Source organism: Geotrypetes seraphini, chromosome 3, assembly GCF_902459505.1.
Source record: "Geotrypetes seraphini chromosome 3, aGeoSer1.1, whole genome shotgun sequence".
Lineage (NCBI taxonomy): Eukaryota > Metazoa > Chordata > Amphibia > Gymnophiona > Dermophiidae > Geotrypetes > Geotrypetes seraphini.
In genome coordinates, this window is record NC_047086.1 from 387,003,154 (window position 1) to 387,027,040 (window position 23,887).

General features: G+C 44.0%; 1 protein-coding gene across 1 annotated transcript in view; it reads left to right on the forward strand.

Annotated features, from left to right (window-relative positions):
* The window catches only part of LRPPRC (leucine rich pentatricopeptide repeat containing), a 318,251-nt gene that overhangs the window by 249,740 nt on the left and 44,624 nt on the right, over positions 1-23,887 (forward strand). The window contains exon 31 of the mRNA XM_033937468.1: positions 11,574-11,662. Coding sequence (XP_033793359.1) covers positions 11,574-11,662 — 89 coding nt within the window. The remainder of the gene's footprint in view (positions 1-11,573; positions 11,663-23,887) is intronic.

The following is a 23,887-nucleotide window of genomic DNA, read 5'->3' on the forward strand; positions in this document are numbered from 1 at the left end:
AAGAAATGCAAGGTCATGCATTTGGACTGCAAAAACTCAAGGGAACAGTACAGTTTAGAGGGTGAAGAACTTATGTGCATGACAGAAGAGCAGGATTTGGGTGTGATTGTATGTGATCTTAAGATGGCCAAACAGGTTGAAAAGGTGACGGCAAAAGCTAGAAGGATGCTAGGGTGCATAGGGAGAGGTATGGCCAGAAGGAAAAAGGAGGTATTTATGCCCCTGTATAAGACTTTGGTGAGACCTCATTTAGAATATTGTGTACAATTCTGGAGGCCGCACCTTCAAAAAGATATTAAAAGGGTGGAGTCGGTCAAGAGGAAAGCTACTAAAATGGTGTGTGGTCTTCGTGATAAGGCGGATGGGGACAGACCTAATGATCTCAATCTGTATACTTTGGAGGAAAGGCGGGAGAGGGGAGACAAGAGAGAGACGTTTAAATACCTATGTGATGTAAATGTGCACGAGTCAAGTCTCTTTCATTTGAAAGGAAACTCTAGAATGAGAGGCCATAGGATGAAGTTAAGAGGTGATAGGCTCTGGAGTAATCTAAGAAAATACTTTTTTACAGAAAGGGTGGTAGATGCTTGGAACAGTCTCCTGGAAGAAATGGTGGAGACTGAGACTGTGTTCGAATACAATAGAGCCTGAGATAGGCACGTGGGATTTCTTAGAGAGAAGAAGAGATAATGGTTACTACGGATGGGCTGACTGGATGGGCCATTTGGCTTTTATCTGCCTTCATGTTTCTATGAGGCCCATATATTCAATTCTCACCGTGTCTTTAACGATCAAGGCTAAACCAGTTTTAATCTGTTTAGTGTTGAAGTATTTCAGGTATCAATAGCTAATCTAGGTCTTTTCCGTGGTTTGTAGCAGCCTCTGCTAATTGTATGTAAATAGATTACATCTGGCTCATCAATATTAAAATGAGCCCTCCGAATTATGATGCATAAAATGATGTGCAGTGTATTTTTAGCGCTCCAAAATCTCCGACAGGTCTGGAGGTGCTGGTAGTGTTAAAAAAAAAAAAGTGCCCCAAATATCAGTGCTTCTGTCCCCATTAAAAATAATTTTATTAAAATTGTGCCATGACACCCCCCTGAACTTTAAGAACTTTAAAAACACTAAAATCAGAAGGAGGGTCTCCCTGACCCCTCACTCCCTCGAAATTGAAGATCGATGGAAGGGATGTCCTTTCCCTCCTGCTGCCAGGATCCCACCATGAACCACCGAACCGCCCACACACATATACACCCATCACTTTAAATTGAAGATTGGCAGGAGGGATGTCCATTCCCTGCTGCTGCCAGGGCCCTGCTGCAAACCCCCGAAACCCCCTGTACTTTTAAATTGAAGATTGGCAGGAGGTCCATTTTGTTGGCAAAGAGGCCTGTTAATAATTTTCTCACATTTTGTATTTGTGGGAAAGTTCCTTGTAAATACCACCCTAAAGTTGCAGCACTTGCTACAATGATTGCTCGAAATAGTGCTGCCCTATTCACAATTTGAATCGGTTCACCGATTCACTTCGGGTGAATCAATTCGAATCGATTTAAAACAAAAAAAAAATCGGCCTCCCAATTCGGTAACTGACTCTCGCCCACTAAAGCAGGAGCAGCAGCGCTGCCTCTTGCTGGCCGGCCTCTGCTGCACCTGCTTTAGAGGGCGAGGGGAGAGGGTCAGTCGGGAAGTGCTGGTGTCTGGCTTCCCCCTTGGCCTCCCGCTGGTGTCCAGCTTACCATGTAGCCTCCCGCTGATGTCTGGCTTCCCCCCTGGCCTCCTGTGCACCATTTACCTAATATCAGTAGGCTGCAGACTCACAGAGAAGATCATGGTGCTAGCGATCTTTGCAAGCTGCCATAGATCTTTGGAGCTGTTTCCTCTGACGTGGTCCCGCCCCTCCTCTGATGTCAGAGGCAGGATCACGGCAGAGGAAACAGCTCCGAAGATCTATGGCAGCTTGCAAAGATCGCTAACACCGCGATCTTCTCTGCGAGTCTGCAGGCTACTGATACGGTGCGCAGGAGGCCAGGGGGAACACGCAGGCCTTCCGGGGTGGAGGGGGTGCGCAGTCCTTTGGGGGAGTACAGGCAGGCCTTCAGGGGATACAGGCCTTCGAGGGTTGAGGTTCAGGCCTTCAAGGGTGGGGAGACAGGCCTTCAGGGGCAGGGTGCAGGCCTTCAGGAGGGACAGACCTTCAGTGGGAGGGGGGCCCTGGTGTAGAAGTATACGGAGGGAGGGAGGGAAGAGGAGATTCAAAGAAACGTGCATATGCCAGACTTGGGGAGGGGGGAAGAAATAATGGGTCTTAAAACAGAGAAGGGAGAGAGTTATGGTGGACAATGGGATTTAGGGAGGGTAGGAACAGAAATAGAAGTTGGACACAAGGGATGGTATGAAGGGGGGATATAGATACTGGATAGGAGGGTAGTTGGGAAAAGAAAGGGAGATATACTGGATCCTGGGGTGGTGGGGAAGGAGGGAGAGATGCTGGATGAAAGGGTAGTTGAGAAAAGGTGGATCTGTGGATGGAGACGAAAAAAAAGGATAGATGCCAGACCTCCCGGGAAGGGAAACGGAAGGGGAGAACAAAGATAGAAGATGGATGGTTAGCACAAAAAAAGGAGACCCTGGCAAGCAAGTTATCAGAAGACAACCAGAGCCTGGGACCAACAAGATTTGAATAATGAACAAAAGGTAGAAAAAATAATTTTATTTTCTGTTTTGTGATTACAATAGGTCAGATTTGAAACGTGTATCCTGCCAGAGCTGGTGTTAGACCGCAAACATGAGCTAGGATTTAACAGAGAGAGGAAAAGTCTTTTTTGTTTGTTTATTTTGTTTATACCACAGTGCCAGTGTGGTTAGGAGAAGGCAAAGGGGGTGAAGAGGCTATAAAATAAACCCACCAGGATGTTTGAAAAAAACACCCAATTGGGCAGGAAAATTGAATCGAAAAATCGATTCAGTAGGCTGAATTGAATTGAAAATTTTTTTACTGAATCTGGCAGCACTAGTTCAAAATATCCAGTGATCCACTACTTGACTCAGTTAGGTACTGTTCCTTCTCCTGCTTCTCTGTTCTAATTTTTTTTATTTTTTTTTTAAATAATTTTAATGTTATGGCCGTACTACTCATTAAAATAAAAAACAGCTTTCCTTGGGTTCATTCTACAGCTGTCTTAACCATTGCATGTAAATTTATGTGAAAGAAACCTGTACAAAACAGCAAAAGTAAGATGGCAAAAAAAGAAAGTAAAATAAATAAATGAAAATATTAAGAATTTTATTAGTTTGCATATGTCAAAAAATTAATAAAATAAATTCAGAATGGTGGATGATTGTATCACAGTGATCCCTGACTCAAAATTTAATTTAAAAAGACCCATCACAGTTTGGTTAATATGTCTGCCTAATGGGATCATAATCAGTAAGACTTTCTTTTTCCAAAGTTGCTATATTCATATACGAACACTCCAGCCACCAAAGAGGACAGTGTTATAACACTGTAAATAATGTAATCACCACCACTTGATAAAAACATCAATATTTTGAATGTGAAGTAGTGGTGGTTTCTTTACAGTAGGTTTTTCGTATTAGGTTCATAAAAACATAGAAGATGACGGCAGAAAAGGGCTACAGCCTATCAAGTCTGCCCACTCTGCTTACCCACCCCCTGTCTATGCCCTAATGACCCAATTTCCTTATCTTGACCCTCGTAGGGATCCCACATGGGTATCCCATTTATTCTTAAAGTCTGGCACGCTGTCTGCCTCGATCACCTGCACTGGAAGCTTGTTCCAATGATCAACCACTCTCTCTGTGAAGAAATACTTTCTGGTGTTGCCATGAAATTTTCTGCCCCTGAGTTTGAGTGGGTGCCCTCTTGTGGCCGAGGGTCCCTTGAGAAAGAAAATATCATCTTCCACTTCGACACGTCCCGTGAGGTATTTAAATGTTTCGATCATGTCTCCCCTCTCCCTACGTTCCTTGAGAGTGTAGAGCTGCAATTTGTTCAGTCTCTCTTCGTACGAGAGACCCTTGAGCCCCGAGATCATCCTGGTGGCCGTCCGCTGAACCGATTCAATTCTGCGCACATCTTTACTGTAATGTGGCCTCCAGAATTGCACACAGTACTCCAGATGAGGTCTCACCATGGCCCTGTACAACGGCATTATGACTTCAGGCTTTCGGCTGACGAAACTTCTATTGATACAACCCAATATCTGCCTTGCCTTAGATGAAGCCTTCTCCACTTGATTGGCAGTTTTCATGTCTGCACTGATGATTACTCCTAAATCTCGTTCTGCTGAAGTCCTAGTTAAAGTTTCTCCATTCAAGAAGTACGTCCTGCATGGATTTCCGCTTCCGAGGTTCATGACCTTACATTTCTTAGCATTGAAGCCTAGCTGCCAGGTTGAGGACCAACTTTCCAATGTAAGCAGGTCCTGCAACTTATAATTCTGTAAACTGCATTCACTTACTATATATATTACATAGTTTGGCGTCATCGGCGAATAGTGTTATTTTACCTTGAAGCCCTTGAGTCAGATCCCCTAAGAATATGTTGAAAAGGAGTGGACCCAGGACCAAGCCCTGCGGCACTCCACTGGTCACCTCCGATGTTTTAGAGAGGGTACCATTAACCACCACCCTCTGAAGTCTGCCACTCAGCCAATCATTGACCCATGCAGTTAGTGTCTCTCCTAACCCCATCAATTCCATCTTGCTTAGCAGCCTGCGGTGTGGGACACTGTCAAAAGCTTTACTGAAGTCCAGGTACATGACGTCCAAAGACTCTCCCAAGTCCAACTTTCTTGTTACCCAGTCAAAGAAGCTGATGAGATTGGATTGGCAGGACCTACCCTTGGTGAATCCATGCTGACTGGGATCCCGAAAATTCCCTTCATTCAAGATCGTGTCCAATTTGCTTTTAATTAGTGTTTCCATGAGTTTGCACACTATTGATGTGAGACTCACCGGTCTATAATTCGCAGCCTCTGCCCTGCAACCCTTTTTATGCAGAGGAACGACATTAGCTAATTTCCAGTCCAGGGGAACTTTCCCCTTACTTAGGGAGAGATTGAATAGCTCAGCCAACGGTTTCGCCAGGACATCGCTCAATTCTCTGAGCACTCTTGAGTGCAAATTGTCTGGTCCCATGGCTTTGTTCACCTTGAGTCTTGCCAGTTCACTGTAAACTTCACCTGGGTGTGAACTCAAAATTCTGAAACGGGTCTTCTGTGCTTTGTGTTGCCTTCAACTGCGGACCGTGTCCTGGTGCCTCACAGGTGAAGACTGAGCAGAAGTATTCATTCAGTAGTTCGGCTTTATCGGAATCTGCTTCCACGTAACTTCTGTCCGGTCTTCTAAGGCGTACTATCCCGCCTGTGTTCCTTTTTCTGTCACTAACATACCCTTTTTAATGTTTTTTGCCAGAATTTCTTCCACTCGAAGTTTTGCCTCCCTAACTGCCATTTTGACCGCTGTAGACCTGGTCCTATATTCTACATTTGATTCTCTTTTCTCCGTGCGCTTGTAGGAGAGAAACGCTTTTTTCTTCTCCTTAATGAGGTGCGAGATCTCCGCGGTGAACCATTGGGGTTTATTGTTTCTTTGTCGTTTATTTACTGATTTTATGAAGCGGCTAGTTGCTTCATGTATGGTTGATTTCAGTGTTAACCACTTAGCTTCTACATCATTGGTCTCCGCTTGGTCCTGCAGCGTCCGATGGACGAAATCTCCCATGTGTGCGAAGTCTGTGCCCCGGAAATTGAGTACCTTTGTTTTCGTGTTTGATCTAGGGAAGCCTAGATCTAGGTTCTGTAGTGCCATATTTATATGCCAGGTCTTTTTATAAACTTAGTAATTATTCTTTGTTTAGTTGCAAGGCTTTTACTCTTTTAGAAGACGGTGCTGGTATAATAGTCACACATCTGCCGTTTATGTGCAGTGCTCCCTGGAGCCATGATTAAGTGGAATTTTTAGTTAGCAATCAGTTAGTCCTTAAGTAGAGCACATCCCAAAATTAGGACTTCTTGAACTTTTATTTTCCCAGTCTTAAAATTCCGGTTTTTCTGCCTGGGAATGATTTCAGAATCTAATTATATATTATCACCTGCATAAGCATTGAGGAAGATTGAAGCATGTGAGATAGATTTATTTTTTTTTAACTTTTTGTGCTGTTTTTTTCTTTTTGCTGACTCCTCTTTGCTCTTTCGCTGACCTTTCCTTTGAAGCTTGCAAAGGGTTACTCAGTTTTATCTTCCTTGTATATCAATGTGATCGATAGCAGTACTTTCTTCATGGTGGACAAAGTGGTCTAGGACGTGATCCTTGCAGAAAAATGACACCTTAGTGTTGAACTGGTGATTATATCTAAATCAGAGCAAAAGTGAGGGATGCTAACACTGCACAACAATTTTTTGGTTAAGTCTTGATTCCTGAAAAGTTTTTGGTGATTATGACAGGTACCAACTTGGTATGCTCAAATATGGTTTTGGTTTTACTGCATCACGTAAGAACTATGAGAAATAGACATTTTTATGTTTACTGACAATAAAATATATAGTCAAGTTTACGTTTCGCACAAGCGACTAAATGAAACAGAATTAAAAGTGTTTTGCTCCCGAGTTTCTTTTATATTCAGTGTCTGGTGCATCACGTTGTAGCATCCAACAATAGTCGGCAAGCATTGACGGATTCCAATTGCCCTGGTATCGTTTCTCCATCATAGCTATGTCTTGATGAAACCTTTCACCGTGCTCGTCACTCACAGCACCGAGATTTGCGGGGAAGAAGTCCAAGTGTGAATGGAGGAAATGAATCTTGAGTGACATATTGCACTTCATTCTCTTGTATGCTTTGAGAAGTTTGTCTACCAGCTGAATGTAGTTTGGGGCTCTGTAATTGCCCAGAAAATTGTCAACAACGTCTTTCAAGGCTTTCCAGCCAATTTTTTCCGGCCCAACTAACAGATCTTCAAATCGCTTGTCACTCATAACATGTCTGATCTGGGGGCCAACAAAAATACCCTCTTTGATCTTGGCATCAGTTATTCTTGGGAACATCTGTCTTAAATAACGAAAACCTTCCCCTTCCTTGTTCATTGCTTTCACAAAATTCTTCATGAGTCCCAGTTTAATGTGAAGAGGAGGCAAAAATATCTTTGTCGGGTCAACAAGCGATTCATGTGCTACATTTTTCTGTCCTGGAACTAACTTTTTACGGAGTGGCCAGTTCTTTCTAGAATAGTGCGACTCTCTGTCTCGGCTGTCCCATTCGCAGATGAAACAGCAGTACTTTGTATAGCCAAGCTGCAGTCCTAGTAACAGAGCAACGACTTTGAGGTCTCCACAGATATTCCAGTTATACCTGGTATACTGGACATACTTTAGTAACATTTCCATATTCTCATATGTTTCTTTCATATGTGCTGCATAGCCAACAGGTACTGAAGGATAAACGTTGCCATTGTGCAACAGAACAGCTTTCAGGCTTAACATTGACGAATCAATGAAAAGACGCCACTCTTCCGGGTTGTGATCACAACCAAAGACCGAGAACAATCCTTCAATGTCACAACAGAAACAGAGACTGTCGACTTGTGCAAAAAATTTGGTTATATCATGATGCCGGTCTCGAAACACAGAAATTTTCGTACCTGGTGATAGCAAACACCATTCCTGCAGTCTCGAACCTAGCAGCTCAGCTTTTGCTTTTGACAGACCCAAATCTCTGACCAAATCGTTCAATTCGGACTGTGTTATCAGATGTGGATCGCCTGATGAGGATGGTTCAAAATCCGGGTCAATGTCACTGTTAGAACCCTGCACTGCAGTTTCTTCATCTGGTTCGTCTAAGGTCCAATCCTCTGGTGGTTTCGGAACTGGAAGACTGTCATCATGTGGCATGGGTCTCATTGCTGAAGGCAGATTAGGATATTCAATTGACTTCTTGTTTTTGGCAGAGAAACCAGACACATTAGTCAAACAGAAATAACAGTCCGTCACATGGTCTTTCTGTTCTCGCCATATCATCGGAACAGCAAATGGCATCGTCTTTCGAGTACCTCTGAGCCAGGCTCTCAGACTAACAGCACATGTCGCACAGCAAATGTGAGGCGCCCATTGCTTGTCTTGATCACCTATTTTGCAGCCAAAATACAGATGATAGGCTTTCTTTACAAGGGCAGTCATCGAACGTCTCTGAGGCGTAAGTGTATATTCCCCACAGATATAGCAGAATGTGTCGCGGCTGTTACGACACCGACGAGACATATTGCCCGACACCAAAACGTCTATAGCATCAAGCTTACTTACTGTTATATTGCTACAGCTACTATACTACTATACTTTACTATACTGATACTATATACACACACGGACTATCTATATTAACCAAATGAGCAGGATCGGTGTATGGAAGCCACCATTATAGCATGGTGAGACAGCGCAAGCTCGTTCAGACCTGCCCAGACATGCCCAGGATGTCATCTTCCATAAAACAGCTTCCAACCTGGCTAGATTTTATGCATGGACATACCCAGGCGGCACAAACCGTTGTTGATAAGACACTTATGGGAGAAAAAATTGTTTGCATCCAAATATAAGAAAAAATCACGACAAAATTGAAGATTTCTCTGAAATGGTACGTGATGGGTAATTTTTGATGTAATATTCATGATCAGCACCCAAAATTCTATAAGAAACACCCAGCAGTGTTCAGGAAGCAAAAACTTTGTTGTGCAGTGTAATCAGTTTGTTGGTTTTGGTAGGTGATCTAACTTTCTTCACCTCCTGTCTCCAGCTTCCAATGTTGCTTTTTCATATTTTGTGTTTGATTTTATCGAAAGCGTCTTTAACATCTTAGTGATGTGACATGTGTGAATCTGTTCTGTAGGATTCCCCAAATTTTTTCTTATACTGTACCCTTGTGTTTTAAGGAACTGTATTCTTCATCAGATGATTTTGCCATTATGCAGAGCTGTCTGAAGGGATGGATAAACAGGGTTATCTTTCTAGATGTTAAACTGGCAGGGGCGTCATGTCACTCTTTAAGTTGGTCTGCAAGTCTGAGAACACCTGTGTCCAAAATGAGATGGTCTACCAAAGGCAACACATTCCAGTGAACTCTGTTTGCAGACCATGTTCATAGTTTTGGCTTGATTTTATGCCAAAAAAAAAAATTCAGAGGTTTTGATGGCCAACACCATTTATATTAATAAAAAAATAAAAAAATTTTTAATAATAACATTTTTTACCTTTCCTCATGTTCCTTCCATTCATGGCTCTTTCTTTTCTTTTTTTTTTTAAAAATTAACTTTGTAACGTTCTCCCTTTTTTCCTTATGTATTCAAGTTTGTCTATATGTTTGTCCGTCTAACCCATTTTAAGCACTACGTTGAATTGTATGTTTATTTTATATTTTATTGTAACTCGCTTAGTAAATTATAGATAAGCGATTTATCAAATCTAAATAAACTTGAAAAAAATGTAACATGTAAGAGAAAATTTCAAGTGCTGTCTACAAGACAAGTTTTTCCTCATTGTAATGCTGACTTATAGTTCTGCTTTCCGTTGGCCAGGTAGGACTGCAAATCTCCATGCAATGCACCAAAGTAAGGTTTGCTCATCTTGTCATGAAAAAAATAAAAAGGAACCAGATAATAACCTTAATTACTAGCCCTTAAAAATGTTGCATCCGAGACAATTAAAGGAATTTGCAAAACAAAATGTGGCAAGATAAACCTTTAGAAGCCAGAGATTTGATCACCTGCCATTTTATTTTGCTTCGGTGCTTTTAGTAAAGGGAAAAATGTAATTTTCTCTCACCATGTGAAACCACCAACATGATTTTCCATGTTTGAAATTCCTCTATATATTCCATTTTAAATAATTTTATCGCTAATAAGAAGCATACTCCTTTTTTTCCTTAACCCTTTGTTTGGCATTGTTGCTCAGAAGCAACATGTGATTTCAATGGCTCTTAGGGGAGCTCTGCATCTCCAAATGCCTGTTACTTGGCACTGTTGCTCTCGTTCAGCATTAAGTTATGTAAAGCAGCCGTTTCACCATCTACAGTGTAAATTAGAGGCGTGTTTGTCCTAACTGGCTTGCTGTATTATGTTAAAACTGACCAGGGTTACTGTAGTAGACCCAAAATACATTGCTATCCTGACCCCTCTTATCTTCATTGAAATCAGAAGCTTGCTAAGTCTCTGTGTTTCTTGCAGACTTAACTTCAAGAGTTTTAAAACAAAAAGTAATGCTGGAACGAGAAATTAGCTCAACCACAGTCACTAAAACATCTATTGAATCACACTAAAGTTTGGAAGACTGAGGAAACTAAATCCCATGTGTGTATATAATTTACAATGTCATGCACAAGTTGCTGATTTAAAAGCTCTGACAGATGGGACAAAGAGGTGGGGGGGGGGGAAGAGAGTGGAACCGAGCAGTGGCTGCTTATGGAGGGATTAAGAGGATTATTGGGGAGAGTAAAAAAAATCCTGAGCCCGTTGACTGAGAGGATAGTCATATTGTGCCCTCTATGAAGGATTTCCTTGAGATTGAGGAGAATAATTTGATAGTGACCCTGCTTACATCCCAGTGAGCTCAGCTCAGTTGGCCGCGCAGTTCTGGGCCCACCAGATGATCAGGGATTGTTGATATGGCAAATGGCGAGGACCCTTTGTTTCAAGAGATTTTTACCATTTAGAAATGAACCTTGGAAAAGTTATGCCTCTGTTTCATTAGAAATGGAGTGCTTGGCAGATGTTATAACACAGATGTGATTGCTGGGTTACTTTCTTGTTTGATTTGAAAGCATTTCTATGCTTTGTTTCTGAGCAGCAGAACCATGTCATTAAAGCAAAGTTTTCCTTTGGTGCTATTGTATAAAGTTTCATACTGCTGCAAAGGGGGAGAAAAAAATGATATGTGCAATGTAATTTTAATATGACAATGGCAGTAGCATGAAGCATGTTCGTGGATTTAAAAGCACTGTATGTACATCTGAATGACAGAAATGTGAAAATTAATCAAGCAAATGATACGATGGTGGTTCCACAATATGCCTTAGTTGATATTTAAAATGTACAGAGCTGAAAATAAATCTTTGGGTTATGTTTTTCTTTCTTATTACATTTTATAATTATGGTTGAATGTTGGAGGGGGCTGGGGGTTTTTTTTTGGGGGGGAAACCAGGGAGAAAGTGTCTTGCTTGGGATACAATGAAACAATGCAAGGGCATGCAGTTATTTTAGTTATCTAATATGTCAGCATTCAAGAATCTGAACCGATTGTTTAAAAAAAAATTTAAAAAAAATCTTGCACTTCATTTCCTTTGTTGCTCATTTCCAACTTTGTCATCTGTCAGAATGTGGAGAAAAGATTATCCTTCTATAACCATTGACAGAATAACACAAAAGCTGTCTCCAGGTCGATATTTTGCAGCAATATTTTTAACATACGAACAGTAGTTTTTATAATTTCACCTTGGTGCTCAACCATTTATTATCGTATCAGAAGCATGTCAGTAATTCCTTTCTAAATGTCTGCTTCTTTTAGTGCCGAGACCCAAATCAAGGGCTTCATATTGAACGATGCTGCCAGCCGCCTCCTCATCATAACGCAAGTTAGGCGGGATTATTTGAAAGGTATGTCACAATGCTTGACCTTTACGTCACATTAATGCCTCTGCAGATTTTTCTTGTAACGCCCTTCGAATACTTGGATAAAGGAGTCCATTTAGCAAATTACCTGCTTATCAAGAGCCTTTTGTGGTAGCAGAGAGACGTAAATTACTGTACATGCATTTATAATACAGCTTGAATATGAATGTACTTGTCATTTGACCACTTAGTCCAGTTTCCATTCCATTTAACACAAGATGGGTTTTCTTAAGATGAATCGCAGCTCTTCAGACATGCAAAATTTGTGCTCCAGAAGGAGAGAAAGTACAGGCTTTCAAGTGCGTTAAAATTCACAGCACAAGTCATTTTGCTCTTGAAATTAACATACTTTAGAGCATCTGAAACAATTCCCAGCAGTTGCTTCCTGCATATTGTGTTGGTTGTGCGAGATAGCAAACGAGTTAAATTGGGTGTTAAATATGTGTGATTGTGCACAAAATGATTACAATATTGATTTTTTAAAAACTTAATCTAATAGTTTTTTTAATAGTTTGCAATACCAACAGTGGTGAACTCTACTTTTGTAGAGGTGTTTTGTGTTTTTTTTTGGGAGAGAAAATGGTTCAATTTTAGTTTTGGAATAGAAACAAAGCCTTCTTTTAGCATGCTATAATAAAGACAGAGCTGTCTTGTCTTCATATTTAAACACACACGTTTTATCTTTGCAAACCTATCGCTCTTGTATTTCTCAGCACTCATCTCCTTGTAGAGCGTGAAGTTGTTAGGCAGTCAAACAGGAGCTCCTTGCTGCTCCGCTGAGGCCCACAACACGACTGCTGTTTGCAGAAAGGAAATGCTCTTTCAGCGTGCTCGTCTGAGACTGTGTCCCCGTTGATACGGAGTCTATTACCACTCTTCTCAGTGGCAAAAGCTCCTCTGTGTTGAATGTAAATATGTGGTTGGCGGTTGGATTAGCTTGTAGGTTTCCTAATAGAATTGCAAGCTGAGCAGACTTTCTGCAATAGTTCAGCCCAGAAATTCACAGCAATTACTTTTGTAGCTTTTTATGATAGAGCAAACTGTGGATTTTAGATGTCTTAACTAGCCTTTTCCAAATCTGAGCTCAAGGACGTTACATATTCAAGTACAAGAACTATTCCCCTGCCCAGACTGACCGGCTTGTCAGAAAGAGCACAGTAAAATGCTGTTCCCATATTTAAAGACCCTTGAAGAAGCCGCGAACGCTGGCGAAACGAATCCCGTTGGGCATACTATTGAGATAAGTGCGGGTTTTCAGTACTATTGATATAGTTGGCACTAATGAATTTCAAGTTGAAAGCACTTTAATGTGACAGAGAAAGGCACATGTACAATTGATTATTTACAGGAGAGGTTTTTTGATTGATGAAAGAAAGCTTAACCTGCTTACAGTGCAGATTTCTGAGATCTTTTTCCTCTCATTAGTTTGTATCTTGCTCAGGTTGTGTGTGTGAAACCTATTTGATGCATTTTTACGTTATAGTTGTACTTGAAGCAATTGAGGATAGTCATAGTCAATTTATTTTTTATATACCGCAAAATCATAATATCTAAGCAGTTTACATGGATAGATGTGGTATATTTAGATTTTTCAAAGCCTTGACAATGTTCCACACAGGCGTCTAATAAGTAAACTGCGTGCCCTTGGTATGGGCCCCAAAGTGAAAAGGGATGTTTTCAGTGGCGTGCCTCAAAATTCAGTTCTTGGGCTATTCTTTTTAACAATTTTGTAAGCGATATTGCTGAAGGGCTGTCATGTAAGATTTGCCTTTCTGCAGATGATACAAGAATCTGCAATAGAGTAGACAACCCTGATGATGTGAATAACAAGAAGAAGGACCTAGCAAAGCTTGAAGAATGGTCTGAAATTTGGCAGCTCAGATTTAATGCTAAGAAATGCAGAAACTCATGGTAACAGTACATTTTAGGGAGTGGAGAACTTTTGTGCATGACCTAGTCTCACTCTCTTCTCTCTTAAGTTCACTCATTTTGTACCTCTTGTAATCTTTTGTAAACCACATAGAACTTCACGGTATTGCGGTATATAAACTGTTATTATTATATTATTATTAAAGAGAAGTGGGACTTGGGGTGTGATAGTATGTGCTGATCTTAAGGTGGCCAAACAGGTTGAAAAGGTGACAGCAAAAGCTAAAAAGATGCTAGGGTGCATAGGGAGAGATATGGCCAGTAGTAAAAAAGAGGTATTGATACCTCATTTAGAATCTTGTATATAATTCTGGAGACGCATCTTCAAAAAAATATAAAATGGATGCAGTCGATCCAGAGGAAGGCTACTAAAATGGTCAGTAGTCTTCATCATAAGGCGTATGGGGACAGACTTAAAGATCTCAATATGTATATTTTGGAGGAAAGGCAGGAGAGGAGAGGTATGATAGAAACATTTAAATACCTACATAGCATAAATGTGCATAAGATTAGGCAGTCTCTTTCATTTGAAAGGAAGCTTCAGAATGAGAGGGCATAAAATGAAGTTAAAAGGTGATAGCTCAGGAGTAGAGAATGATATAACAGAATTTGTCACCATCCCGCAGATAACCGAAGGAAACCATCCCTCGTCATTAGTGTCTATATCAACCTCAGTCCTTCTATACCAGCATTCTTCAATGCAAGGCTTGGGGGTCAGTGGTTGTGCCCATTCATACTCTGATTCTTCCCTTTCTCCTTAAAGAATGGCATGGGAAATGGTTTCTCGTGGTTATCCATGGGGACTAGAATGATAATAATCTAAAGCAATACTTTTTTATAGAAAGGGTGGTAGATGCGTGAAAGAATCTCCCGGAAGAGGTGGTGGAGACAGATTGTGTTTGAATTCAAGACAGCGTGGGACAGGCATGTGGAATCTCTTAGGGAGAGGAGGAGATAGTAGATGCTGCTGATGGGCAGACTGAATGGGCCATTATTCCAGGACAAGCAGGCAGCCTATTCTCACATATGGTGACGCCATCCACGGAGCCCGGATGCGGACAGCCTCGCAAGCATACTTGCTTGTAGAAAACTTCAGAAGTTTCGAGTCGGCTGCACCGCGCATGCGTAAGTGCCTTCCTGCCCAGCACAGGGCGAGTCTCCTCAGTTTTCCGCAGAGCCGAGAAATCCATCTTTGACGCTCTGCGCTGAACTTAGTTTGCTTCATGCCTTCTCTCACTGCGGTTTGTGTTCTTTTTAGTCGCGAATCGCTATGTTACAATGTTTTCTGTTTAAAAAAAAAAAGACTATTTTTTTCTTCGTCTGACTGGCGGAACAGGCCACTCGGCTGCAGCCTGTGGGCTTTGACTTTGCAGCGGCTATTTTCCCTCCTATGTCCTGGCCATCAACGGGCTTCAAGAAGTGTAGCCAGTGCCAGCGTGTGATTTCTCTCACAGACCCACACCGCTGGTGCCTCAAGTGCCTCGGGCCTGACCATTGTGCGAAGTTGTGCGAGCGCTGTGCTACTCTTCAACCTCGAGCCCTTAAACGTTGTCGGATTTTGGTGGAGAAACTCTTCAGGATGGACTCTTCAGTGACACCCTCGACCTCGAGTGCTGCCTCGGTCCCACTGTCTACCAAGGGTCCTCCTGCTTCCTCAAGTCTCATCAAACCTTCCTCATTTGGAGTGGCTTTGACCTCGAGTGCACCTGCTTTATCTTCCCCTGAGCTCCCCTCAGGTCAGATAACTAATAGAGAGTTGCGCGGGGACAGAAATCCCACCCGTCCCCACCCGTCCCCGCCAAAATCCCACCCATCCCCACCCGTCCCCGTGAGGAATCCCTCCGTCCCCACCCGTCCCCGTGAGGAATCCCTCCGTCCCCACCCGTCCCCGCGAGGAATCCCCTCCGTCCCCACCCGTCCCCGCGAGGAATCCCCTCCGTCCCCACCCGTCCCCGCGAGGAATCCCCTCCGTCACCATCCTTCCCTATAAACTTCAGAAATAGTTATTTTATTTAATTATGCTACTGAATTAAAGGCTCTGGTAGAGACCCATTTACAAATAAGCAAAGAGACTATTAATTTGGAAATATTAATTGGGAAGAATACATACTTTGTAAATGGGTTTCTACCAGAACCTCTAATGTAAATATAAAATATAAATACTCAGCTGATGAGAACCCACAAACTGTCAGCTGAGGACTTCCTTTGCAGTTGGCCTGGGGTCCCTTTTGCCAAGCTTGGCAGGCAGCAGTAGCGTCCCTGAGTCACAGATGCTGGCACCTCAGTGGCTCATGGATGCTGCCAGCGACTGCTGCGCTTGGTGGAGGGGAGTTCTGACCATCTCTAGAGGAGGTCCTCTGCTGGCGGTGCTTGGGGATCCCCACCAGTCACAGCAAGGGCCAACAAGTACTTCAACACTGTAGAAATAAAACCAGAAATGCATTTCCTTTTCTTTTGAACACAAAACAAAGATATCTGCCATATACATTTCCCAAGGCAGATGACTCTATGCAATGTCACCTCGGTAACAAAATACAAAAATAGACAAATACACCCCCTCCCTTTTTACTAAACCACAATAGTAGGTTTTAGCACAGGGAGTTACGCTGAATGCCTCGCGCTGCTCTCAATGCTCATAGGCTCCCTGCGCTAAAAAACAATATTGCGGTTTAGTAAAAGGGAGCCATAGTGCAAAATATAGACAGCAGATATAAATTCTCAAAACAGACACATTTTGATCACTAAATTGAAAATAAAATCATTTTTCCTACCTTTGCTGTTTGGTGATTTCATGAGTCTCTGGTTGCACTTTCTTCTTCTGACTGTGCATCCAATCTTTCTTCCTTTCTTTCAGCCTCCTGTATGTTTCCTCTCCTCCAGACCTCATTCTCTCCCCCAACTTTTTCTTTCTGTCTCCCTGTTCCCCCTTCTTTCTGTCTCTCTGTCTGCCCCCTTTCTTTCTTTCTCCGTGCCCTCCCCCAAGCCACTCGGTTTGCTGCCACCGCCATCGGGGAATAGTCCCCAAGCCACCGCTGTCCCAAGCTTTCCCTGCAGAAGCGTCGCGCTGACCAGCATTCCGCTCCCTGACGTCAATTCTGACGTAGGAGAGGAAGTTCCGGGCCAACAAGGCATTTCTCCTCATTCCATCCAGCCTGAGCCCCATCTCTCCTTGATCCAGCATTTCCCTTCTGTGTCTGTCAGAATTACCATTCCACCTATTTTCCAGCATCACCCTTCTTTGTGTCCATCTCACCTATATCCCTATCTCACCACTTTTTCAGAATCTTCATTTGTCTCTGTCCTTGTCTTTACCCCATATTCACCATTTGCCCTTTCAATGTCTTTATCTCCCCCCCCCCACACACACTTTTTCAGCATTACTTCTATGTCTCTATTTCACCTCCTCTTCATGTCCCCTCTGTATCTCTATCCTTATTCAGAAGGTCCTGCTTACCCTTTCTCTTCTTTGTGTCACTATCTCCATTTTCAGCTTTCCCCCTTTTTCCTTTGTTAATGCACCCTGTAGCCAGAATCTTTCCACCCTCTCTCCACTCCTGCCCAGCCCAGTATGAAATATTTCCTTTTGTTTCTCTCCCCTCTCTCTTCTCCTCCCTCACCCACGAGTCCTGCATCTGGCCCTCTCCCTTCTACCTGCACCTGGCAACACCCCCCTGCTCCGCGGCTCTCTTAAGCAACTCGTCAGCAGCGGTGATCAAGACAAGCTGCCGACATCGAGGCCTTCCCTCTACGAGTCCCGCCTTTGTGGAAAAAGGAAGTTGAAACAAGCGGGACTCGCAGAGGGTAGGCCCCGACGCCAGAAGCTTGTGTCGATCGTTGTTGCCGAAGAGAGCCGCAGGTAGAAGGGAGAGGGAGATAGGAAGGCTGTAGAAGCTCCGGAGCATGACACCGAACCCGGCCAGGATGATTTCTTTTTCAGGCTGCTGCTGCCGCTGCCATCCCCCACCCGAAATGACAAAAAACAGCCTAATGCCCGTGTCGGGAAATAGCCATGTTGAGCAGTGAGCTCAGCACGTACACAGATGAAAGCCTTGCTTGCTGATTGGTCCGGCGGCACGGTGGGGCGGGGCCGCCGGACCAATCAGCAAGCAAGGCTTTCATCTGTGTACGTGCTGAGCTCACTGCTCAACATGGCTATTTCCCGACGCGACGCCAGACTTGCATCGCCAGAATTTAGGTAGGTTGTTTTCATCCCCGTGGGAGTCCCGTGGGCAAGGGGGCGTCCCCGTGGGAGTCCCGTGGGTCAGGGGGGCATCCCCGTGGGAGTCCCGTGGGCCAGGGGGCGTCCCCGTGGGAGTCCCGTGGGCCAGGGGGGGAACCCGCGGGATCCCCGCGGGACCCGCGGGATCCCCGCGATCCCCGTTCCCGTGCAGACCTCTAATAACTAAGCAGAAGGTTCCGGCAGTGGTCCTCAAGCTCTCTAAGACCTCCAAGTCGAAGCACATCTCCACTGCCACCTTGGAGCCTTTTGCCTCAGCATGTGGTCCAGTTTCAGACTCGGATCCACAATTGCAGGCTTCTCTCCAGACAAATTTGGAGCAGCAATTTGTTCAATTACTGAACAAGTAGGTTCTGCCTCGACTCCACCTCCTGTAATCCAGCCTGGGCAATCAGCAGTCTCCCGCGAGGTCGAGTCCCTGCCTGTGCCTCAAGCTGAAGTTACACACACTATGCAAGGAGCAGAGTCTTTGCAAGTGTCTCGATGGGACTTTCCACACTCTAGGCAAGGAGTAGATTCTTTGCGAGTATCTCGACAGGAATTCTCTCACTCCATACAAGGAGCAGAGTGTTTGGGAGTGCTTCGAGATTCCTCGATCCAAACCACTGAGTTTCAGTCTACAGCTTCCAGCCCTTTTCATTCACCAGCAGTGTTGCCTGTTTCCATACATAGGGCGACGTCTCCTCGATCCTACTCGAGACCTGCTTCCAGGCACCACTCTCATCATCCATCAAGGCATCCATCGAGGCACAGATCTTCTTCAAAAGAGCTGCCTTCCTCACCAGGTCTCACTCTAGACCTTCCAGCTCTTCAAGACCTCCAACTCCTCGATCGAGGTCACCGCTTCCAGACCCCGAGGACTCAGCTGCTTCCATTTCCTCCTCCAAGTCTCCATATTCTTTAGATTGCCACCTTTCCAGAGAGGCTTCGCCTTCGTTCTCTGCTTGAGGCGCCTCGAGGTCAACGAGCCCTTCTCGAGGTAGGGCCTTGGCAGAACAGCTGTCTTTCTCCTCCTTCCTTCGTCAGATGGCTGATGACCTGGACATTAAATTAGATGCTGATTCTAAATACTCTAAGGAGTAGCTCGAAGAAATGCATTTGCCTCAATCTCCTACAGAGTCACTTAAGCTCCCTCTTAACCGGCTTTTGTCTCAGACTTTCACACGCTGTCTGAAGACTCCTTATGCTATTCCTGCTGTTCCAGGCAAGTTGGACTTCAGGTATAGAACTCTCCATTGCAAGGGGTTTGAGAATTCACAGTTGTCTCATCAATCCCTCCTTGTGGAGTCATCTTTGAAAAGAACCCATCCTTCCAGAGTATATGCCACAGTTCCTCCTGGAAGAGAGGGTAAGACCATGGATAAATCTCCCAGAGGAGATTATGACGGAATCGACCGTCCTAGGCTTCAAGAGCAAACTAGATGCATATCTCCTTAAGAGAGGCATATAAGGATATGGTGGACTATAAATTAAGCCAGGTGTACACCTGGCAGGGCCTCCGCGTGTGCGGATCGCCGGACTTGATGGACCGAAGGTCTGATCCGGAGAAGGCAGTTCTTATGTTCTTATGTTCTTATGACAAATTTGGATGTCGGCTTTATCAGAATTCTATGATGTCCTCCAAAGTTCTCAACTACAATTTTGTCTTCATTACTTATCTCAAGTCCCTTATTGATATTCTTCCAGGTTTTCTGAAGAACCTGGATCAACACAGACATTTTGAGTTCCAAGAAGTCACTGTTACTCTATCACAACTCAGATTGCATCTTCTTCAGTCATCTTATGGTGCCTTTAAACTGTCTGCTTTCTCTGTGGTGATGCACTGCGTGGCCTGGCCTCGCACCATCAATATAGACCCTAATCTTCAGGATCGTCTGGCTAACATTCCTTGTGTAGTCAATGACCTCTTTGATGAATCCATAGAGGCTGCCACTAAGAAATTGTCTGAACATGAGAAGTCCTTTGCCTCCATTATCAGACCAGCCTCCATTATCACACCAGCTCCTGCAAAATCTTCACGCCCTCCTCCAGTTTTCTAGAGACGTTATATTTCAAGGTCAGCTCCTTACACTCGAGCACCTCCCAAGAAACAACAGTAGCAGCAGCAGAAGCAACAGAAACCTCAGCCTTCTGCTGCGCCTAAGGCTGTGCAGCCTTTTTGACTGTTTAAAACAGAGCATAACCTCCATCGTTCTGTCTCTGTTCTTCCCTCCCCCCATAGGCAGTCGTCTCCATCATTTCTATCATCGATGGGAGACCATTACATCCGACCTCTGGGTACTGTCAATCATCAGGGAAGGATACTCTCTTCACTTTACTCAGCTTCCTCCAAGAGAGATCCTTCCAATCCATCCCAGACCTCCCTTCATCTTCAGGAAGCTCAAGCTCTGCTTCGTCTCCGTGCCATCGAGGAGGTTCCTCTGGATCAGCAGAGCAGGGGGTTTTACTCCCGTTACTTCATTGTTTTGAAGAAGACGGGCGATCTGCAACCCATACTGGATCTCAGGGCTCTCAACAAATTTTTAGTCAAAGAAAAATTTCGCATTTTGTCCCTGGTGTCCCTTTACCCCCTTCTAGATCAAAACCGTTGGTTATGTTCTTTGGACCTCAAGGAGGCTTATACTCACATCCCCATTCAACCGGCCTCCCGTCAGTACCTTAGATTTCAGGTGGGGAATCTGCATTACCAATACAGAGTGCTACCCTTTGGCCTGTTTTTTCCGAAGCCTCATTCTCATCCTGGAGAATCAGTTCTTCATACTCTGGACTGTAAACGTGCTTTGGCCTTCTACTTGGAACGCACCAAACCACACAGATCTGCTCCTCAACTTTTTGTCTCTTTTAATCCAAACAAGCTGGGACATCCAATTTCTAAGCGTACCATCTCCAACTGGATGGCTGCTTGTATCTCTTTCTGCTATGCCCAGGCTGGACTACATCTACAGAGTTGAGTTACAACCCACAAAGTCAGAGCCATGGCGGCTTCAGTAGCTTTCCTCAGATCCACTCCTATTGAGGACATTTGCAAAACTGTCACCTGGTCCTCAGTTCATACTTTCACCTCTCATTATTATTGTCTGGATGTTTTCTCCAGACAGGATGGTCATTTTGGCCAAAGAGTATTACAAAATTTATTCTCCTAAGTTGCCAATGCTCCCACAATCCCATTCTGGTTAGCTTGGAGGTCACCCATATGTGAGAATAGACTGCCTGCTTGTCCTGGGATAAAGCACAGTTACTTACCGTAACAGTTGTTATCCAGGGACAGCAGGCAGATATTCTCACAACCCACCCACTTCCCCTGGTTGGCTTTTCTGCTAGCTATCTGAACTGAGGAGGCGGGAAGGCACTCACGCATGCGCGGTGCAGCTGACTCGAAACTTCTAAAGTATTCTACAAGCAAGAATGCTTGCTAGGCGGTCCGCATCCGGGCTTCATGGATGATGTCACCCATATGTGAGAATTGCTGCCTGCTGTCCCTGGGTAACAACTGTTACGGTAAGTAACTGTGCTTTTGGTCTTGATCTGCCATCATGTTTTGATATTTCAAAAGGGACCAAGGAAATGTAAGACAAAAAAAGAGTATCAGTGTGAGATGTGGGATTTGAATCTCAGCCTGAATGGTTTGCATCTCTCTTCTCTAACCCCTCAGCTACTCCATAGTTAAGACTTGTGGCAGGAATATGTCAGTTCTTCACTCTCTCTCTCTAATTAGGTGCAATTTGGATTGTAAATTTTGTGAATCCAGCTTTAGTAGTGCAGTAAATTCAATTCTTGAGAAAGGATGTAGAGTTGGGGGTCTTTGATTTTCTTGAGATCTGATTTGGTTAAACACATTCGGGGCAAATCTATGAATTGGTACCTCAGTTTAGGTGCCCCGATGACGTGTGCTTAGTGCCAATTTTATATAACATCATCTAGGTGCCAAGAGGCCATTTAGCTTAATAGCATATTTTGGCATTGGTGCCCCCATGTTTCGGCACACCCTCTTATATCATGTCAAAGGCAGGCATAAGTTGGCACACCTAAGTGCACCAAATGGTGTGTGTAATATATAGTAGTCTAGAACTGATGCGCATATCCAGGAGAGGCCCAAGGTTCACCCATCTTCTGCCCACACATACACTCCCCTTGCAGTTAGGTACAATGGCAATTAAGTCCATACTATATATAGGTGCTTAACTGTTTGAGGCACATATGTGGCGCCTACCTCTGATGAATCCAACACAACAAAAGTGAAACTATAGTCTCTGGATTTGATAAAGACACTTCCGATTCAAAAATTTATTATAATTGAATGGCCATGTGAAAACATGAAAATTAAGAAGCCATTAGTACAAAACAAACACATGCTAAAATAGTTTCATAATACACTAATTGTTCCTAGAGATGGTGATGAAAACCGGACCCTACACAGGCTGGGTTTCAGCAGAACTTTTCCTTCTTCAAGGGGCCTGATGAATTATAGAAAACTGAGATTGAGCAATAAGGTTTATGTTTTAATATCGCAGCTTATAACAGAAAATTACATTAAAATGCATATATTTCTAATACATTGCAATTTGATTTTGTGCAGCACTAGTACTACTATTTATCATTTCTATAACACTGAAAACATACGCTGTCTGTTAAATAATAGAATAAGGTGCCTTAAAAACTTAGAAACATGATGGCAGATAAAGGCCAAGTGGCCCATCCAGTCTGCCCATCCGCAGTAACCATTATCTCTTTCTCTCTCTAAGAGATCCCACATGTCTATCCCAGGCTTTCTTGAATTCAGACACAGTCTGTCTCCACCACCTCTTCATGGAGACTCTTCCACGCATCTACTATCCTTTCTGTAAAAGAGTATTTCCTTCGATTACTCCGGAGCCTATCACCTCTTAACGTCATCCTATGCCCTCTCATTCCAGAGTTTCCTTTCAAATGAAAGAGACTCAATTCATGCACATTTGCATTACTTAGGTATTTAAACTTATCCCAGGACAAGCAGGCAGCATATTCTTGACTGATGGGTGACGGCACCGACGGAGCCCCGGTACGGACAATTTTAGAGTGATTGCACTCTAAGAACTTTAGAAAGTTCTAGCTTGGCCGCACCGCGCACGCGCGAGTGCCTTCCCGCCCGACAGAGGCGCGCGGTCCCTCAGTTTCTTAGTTTCCGCGGAGCTAAGAAGACGCGTTTTTCAACGGCTGTTGAAACTTTTTTCTATTGCCTTCCCGCTCGCGTAAACTTTTGAGTATTTGTATTATTTCTTTTCTTTCTTTTATTGGTAAAAAAAAACAACAAAAAAAAAATTTTCTTCAATTTTTCTTTCATTTGATCTTTCCCCGGCGGGGCCTTCTGCCACCATCGAAGCCTCGGCCTTCGATTTGGCTGAAGCCGTTTTTACGTTCATGCCCCCTCAGCCAGGGTTTAAAAAGTGCCAGCGGTGTGCTCGGCCTATATCTCTTACGGACCCACACAACTGGTGTTTACAGTGTTTGGGTCCTGAGCATCAGGCCTCTACTTGCACCCGCTGTGCCACTCTCAAAAAACGGACTTTAAAAAATCGCCAGATCCAGCAGCGATTATTGTTCGGTGCCGAGATGTCCGACCCCGTGCCATCGACTCCAGCTTCGGCACCGATTCAGTCGGCACCCTCTTCTTCGACGCCGCGTGATTCCGCGCCGCCGTCTCACCAGTCAGGTAAGCCGGCTAAGAAGCCTTCCCCGCTGGAACGTCCTCCGGTCTCGAGTGCAGTGAGTCCAATCCTGCCGACTGTGAGACGCCAGCGGAAGCGCTCCGCCCCTATAGAGGTGAGTCCCTCGACATCGGGCTCCTCATCTCCGGGGTGTCGAGCGGCACCGCAGGTACCGCAGAAGAAAAAGGCGGTACCGGTGCCATCCCTTGATGACCGTATCACGGCCATCCTTCAGGAACAGCTTAAGGACCAGTTAAAACAGCTCCTCCCTGCTATCCTGACTCCGAACCTTCCGGTGCCGGTCCGCACCGAGCTTCCGGTACCGATTGTGGAACAGCCTCTGTTACCTGCTTCCACTAT